The 5,000-nt window shown below is 39.1% G+C and overlaps 2 protein-coding genes and 1 pseudogene across 2 annotated transcripts in view; 2 read left to right on the top strand and 1 right to left on the bottom strand.

Annotated features, from left to right (window-relative positions):
• LOC137645008 (uncharacterized) overlaps positions 1 to 1,682 on the top strand; it is a 6,175-nt pseudogene extending 4,493 nt beyond the window's left edge.
• The window catches only part of LOC137645965 (dynein intermediate chain 2, ciliary-like), a 469,865-nt gene that overhangs the window by 349,184 nt on the left and 115,681 nt on the right, over positions 1 to 5,000 (bottom strand). The window lies entirely within an intron of this gene.
• LOC137645465 (uncharacterized) lies at positions 1,718 to 3,373 on the top strand. Its single transcript, XM_068378270.1, has one exon. It carries the CDS (start codon positions 1,718 to 1,720, stop codon positions 3,371 to 3,373), a length of 1,656 nt encoding a protein of 551 aa, XP_068234371.1.

Here is a 5,000-nt window from a genome sequence, read left to right as displayed (position 1 = left end):
CCTTTGTAACTATGATTTTTTTATATACGACTGACGTATGTTTTATACAACTTTGCATTTATCTTCTTTTTCGTTAAAGGAATATTTTTCAAAAAGTAATATAATAATGATAAAACTACCTTCCCTAGGACAAATTTCAGCAAGTTATTTAGTCAATATTCAAGGTGTTAACTGTTTTCATTCTTTTAACTTTATAAACTCGCTTTACCCTAATTCATTACCATTTTAGTTAATTATAAAAGTTTTTCTATTTTCTTAAATCAATTAGAAATGGGTCTTCTAAAACTATGTTCCTATAATTATAATCTTACTCCACTTACTTACTATTCAGCATAAACATTCAAACCAAAATTACCACAACAGAGAAGTGTGTAAAAATGTTAATCAAAGATCTCAGAAGACGATGTTATTTGAGCAATAATCATTACTATAAACTCACGCAGTTTTCTTTTAAATTATACAATCCAAAGTAAAATTTACGTCCAACAATTTTCGAAGTGATTTTGGTTCGTCAGCTCGTCACGATTTCCCATCGACCAGAGCTCTTGCCCTTTTTACCGCAGCAATATGGAAATGTAATGGCGTTAAATTATTTTCGTTATGGCACGAACACAACTCAAACGTAATTCAACACACTTAGCACACTGATTTCCCCCCCCCCCTCTCTCTCTCTCTCTCTCTCTCTCTCCTCTCTCTCTCTCTCTCCTCTCTCTCTCCTCTCTCTCTCTCTCTCTCTCTCCTCTCCGACACATGATTGACTGCATACCTTACTTTTTTTTCTATTTTGTTGCTTCTTATTTTATAATGAATTTCACACTAGTAGAAAATTGCTACTAATTGCATTTTGTCCTTTCTAACAAATACTACAGTTTAACAGGTTTTATGACCAACGAAAACTCAACATTCATTAATTCTACTTTTCTTGAAGATATTTCTTTAAAACTATAGCAAACGATAATCTAGCATTTGTGAGTATATGTCATCATCCGCAGTATATACCATTTCTTTGTTAGTGCTCAATATTTCTGTTCAACTAATTAATCCAAATCTGAATGAAAAACATTTCCCTCTTTTATCTAATTTGCAGTTGTGGGCGCCTTCGGCCAAGCTCTCCTCTCAACAGGGCTACGGTGCCCCTCCCCCTCCTACTCCAGGATTAACCTACGGCACCCCCGACCTCCGAGCATCTTCCTCCAATATCAACTCGGCAAGAGGAGGCGCAGGCGGCAGCGGTGACCCAATCGCCGATCTCGCCGCCAGCATCCCAGGTGGAGGCGTACCTGGTCAAGATTACCCAATTCTCGCCTCTGTTCCCGACACTGGATTCACTTGCGAGTCTCAAGAATTTCCAGGCTATTATGCTGACACCGGCTGACCAGGCTGGCTGTCAGGTGTTCCACATCTGCCAATTCGACGGCCGCCTCGACTCCTTCCTCTGTCCGAATGGATCAATCTTTAATCAACAATATTTCGTCTGTGATTGGTGGTACAATGTAGACTGTTCAGCGTCTGCACAATTCATAGGTCTAAATGCAGAGATCGGAAGAATCCCCCAAGATAATGTAGCGGCTGCCTCTAACCGCGATGCTACACTCTCAAATTCCTATGGAGCACCCCAAGGACAGCCCCAAGGACAAGCCCAGGCCCCTTCCAGGTTATACAATTCCCCTTCCAGGTTTTAGGGGGTCGACCTCACCCCCATAAGCTCAGGGGTCATATGCCGGCTGAAATGGCACCTCTTTTAGGGTCACCATCTCAGCCTATAGCTAGTCAACCAGGTGATTCCCCGTTCCAAAATCTTAGCCCATTGTCCGTCCCCTTAACTTCAGCTGTTGCAGAAATTCTTTTTAAATCCAGTTCCCTTCCTAATCCAATGTTTCAGACTAGGCCAGTTATATCTGAATCCCTCCTAATTTCAGAGACCACCCCTGAAGTTCTACCTAGACCCTCTCCTTCACCATTCCAACAGAATCCTTCCACTGTTTCCCAGCCCTTTTCAAAACAATTCAATTTATTTTCTTCTCAATCCATTTCTCCCATTCTCTCTCCAGCTCTCCGAACCTCTCCTATCCCTCCTCCTCGTTCTCAAATCCATTTAGTACGTTCCATTCCATACACTCCTTTCTTTCCTTCTAGAAATACTGTCCCCGTCTCTTCTACCCAATCTACACCTAAACCTCGCCCGTCAATTCTACCCAAGTCTTCTCCAACAACTTTTCTACAATCAGTTTCTAGAACTCCAGTTTTGCCTAAGCCCTCTCCCCAAATTTCTCGTTCTAATCTCCCCAGAACTATATCCTCAGTATCCCTTACTGTCGTTTCTAAATCCTCACCTGACCCTTCTCTAAATTCTTCCGAAAAAACACCAGGGAATCTACCAACAAATTCAAACTTGATCAGTGAGCTTCCAACCGTCCACCCTGGCCACGTGAATGCTCCATTGCTAGAAACACTGTCACGAATGAAAACCTTCCATGGATCGAAAGTCGCAAACTCATCCCCAACTGATTCTCTTGAAAGGTTGCCCATTCAAGGTCAGGCTGCTCAGGCTCATGCCAACTTTCACCGACCATTGAGCAACTCACATTTCCAATCTTCAAGTGAAACAGTTGAAGGGGGTTCTAATGTCAGAGCACAACCCTTAGCTATGCCGCAGCAGCATTCATCAATGCCTAATAAAACGCAATCACTTATGTTATCAAAGCTATTCTCACCACCATCTGTTCATGGCCAGATTGAAACTTTAAGTAAGCATGATCTTGCTCAATCAAAGGATATGTTTAGTGATCATGATTCCCCTTTAAATCATATTGCCGTAATGAGAAACCACCCCAAGATGAGTCATTCTCACCTTCTACATGGTATGGACAACCCCTTTTCTTTCATGAACCGCCAACATCCCCACCAGCAGCATCAATCCGACATAACTGCCACACCGACATTTTTCTCAATGGCACCACACACGAATCATGAAATTGTATCTCCGACAAGGCAAAAAGATTCAGTAGCCGAGGAAGAAGCTTCTGAACAAGGTCATTCCATGGACACTTCCAAGGAACTTTTTGATTCCATTACTTCTTCTTCTACTAATTTAGCGTTCGTACTACCACCAACTGCCACTAAATCAACCAAGGCACTTAGAATTTCCCCAGAGCAATCCGTTTTCCCTTCAGGAGTTCCAGTGTCCAAACCAAATGGAGAGTCAGGACCACTAAACATTAAACCCGAGACGTCCCTTGAAAACTCCTTGGTTGCAAGAATTCCAAGCCATCTTCCAGAAGGCATCAAGACAACTCTCCTCATTGACCTTCTTCTGAGACTACGATTATATATTTCAGTTGATCATGAACCTCCTAAATTCATAATAACCTGAGATCAATCTCTCGTAAATATGAGAATATTCTTCTCTCCGTGCAAAACAAATTAGTCTTGCATTTCCTTCGGTAAGCTTAAACCATGTGTTTATGACTTTATATTTTCACTTCAAGAACAAAATTACTGCAACATTTTATTCTAAATTTCAGTTTTTCTATTAATTTTAAAATTTCTTGAAATAATAGTTGTTGAGTTATACTCCCTTAATACTTTTCTCTCTCCTAATAGTGCTATAACTATTACTACTTTACGAGTTAGTGATATACCTTCTACCTAAAGTGGCGAATCAGCTGCTAGATCTATTAGTGTAACAAAAATTTATTTCTTCTATGAAGAAACTCTTATAATTTCCATAAGGTAATGTAGTAATCAAAATCTATGTAGCTTTCTCTCTCTCTCTCTCTCTCTCTCTCTCTCTCTCTCTCTCTCTCTCTCTCTCTCTCTCTCTCTCTCTCTCAAACACTTTTTTTTTTCTTACCTAAATCCTACTTTTTAAGTTAAACCACAATGTTCCGGTCCCTATCCTCTTTTTTAGTATTTCTCTTATTTTTGTCAAAGCTCTAACCTTCACGACCCCTTCTTCATTTCTTCCTATTTTCCCCCTTAGCTTTTCCGCTGTTACGTTTCAACTTCGCTTCGCTTGATCTCACCATAAAAGCTTGCTTGTCGTGTACAAGCTTTCACCTAGTGTACGACGGCTTGATATTCGTGCCATACGACTCTTGAAAAAAAAAAAATATAGTAATTGGAAATTTTGTTTTGAGCAGTTAATTCTATAATTCTGTATTATCTTACATTTTGTTCTATCCCGATTTGTCATCTGTAAACTTGAATTTCAATCTTCCTCTGCAGTTTTTACTATATGGCAAAAGGCAGTATATAATGTTAGCTTAATCTTGTGAACAGAGTTTTCCTTGCTATATAACTATGAATATCTCCCAATCAAAAAATTTATCAAATTCTCTTCTCTAAAAGCCTTAAGATACTACGCAGCCCCAAATGACGCACAAAGGTTAACTCGTTCCATTTTCCTCTTTGCTATATCAAACATGTCCCACCTGCCTCTCTCCTTCTTTTCCAGTTAAATAACAACGCTTAGTCCCTATTCTATCTGCAATGATGTTCTCTTTGAAGTCTCGGCTTGATCAGTAATTGCATTCGGTATGAATTCTTGTTGTTCTGAATGTTTGAACCTCTTGACTGTGAACAAATAGTCCTATGATCCTAACTCTTAGATCTCATTTATGCATCTTCTTTTCCTTTATAAAAGTAGCTGTAAACTATTTTAAAGCTTATGTGAGTTTTAAATCGCATTTTCCAACTTTCTTTTACAGTCTGTACTGTATCTATACTTAACTTTCTACAGTCACATTATCTGACTACTTGAGTAGTTGCATCTTGTTATCATTCTAAACATAATTTACATTCTACATATTTTCTTTTTATTAAGTAAATAGACGATACAGACCGTATCCATTTTTGTCTATGACTCGGAAGAACAAAAGCGCTAAAGTGATTGCATGAATGAACACTGAACAATACACACGACAATCGGTATCTTCTGTTTGCCTAAGATGCAAAAGGAAGAATAATTGTAAAAGTATTTTTATGAGTAATCCAATATG

The sequence above is a fragment of the Palaemon carinicauda genome, chromosome 8 (genome assembly GCF_036898095.1).
Source record: "Palaemon carinicauda isolate YSFRI2023 chromosome 8, ASM3689809v2, whole genome shotgun sequence".
Lineage (NCBI taxonomy): Eukaryota > Metazoa > Arthropoda > Malacostraca > Decapoda > Palaemonidae > Palaemon > Palaemon carinicauda.
Note: the sequence above shows the minus strand (reverse complement) of the source record. Positions and strands in the feature narration are given on the sequence as shown.

Coding starts and splice junctions, on each gene's coding strand:
- LOC137645465 (XM_068378270.1), top strand. CDS start 1,718: ATGCCGGCTGAAATGGCACCTCTTTTAGGGTCACCATCTCAGCCTATA.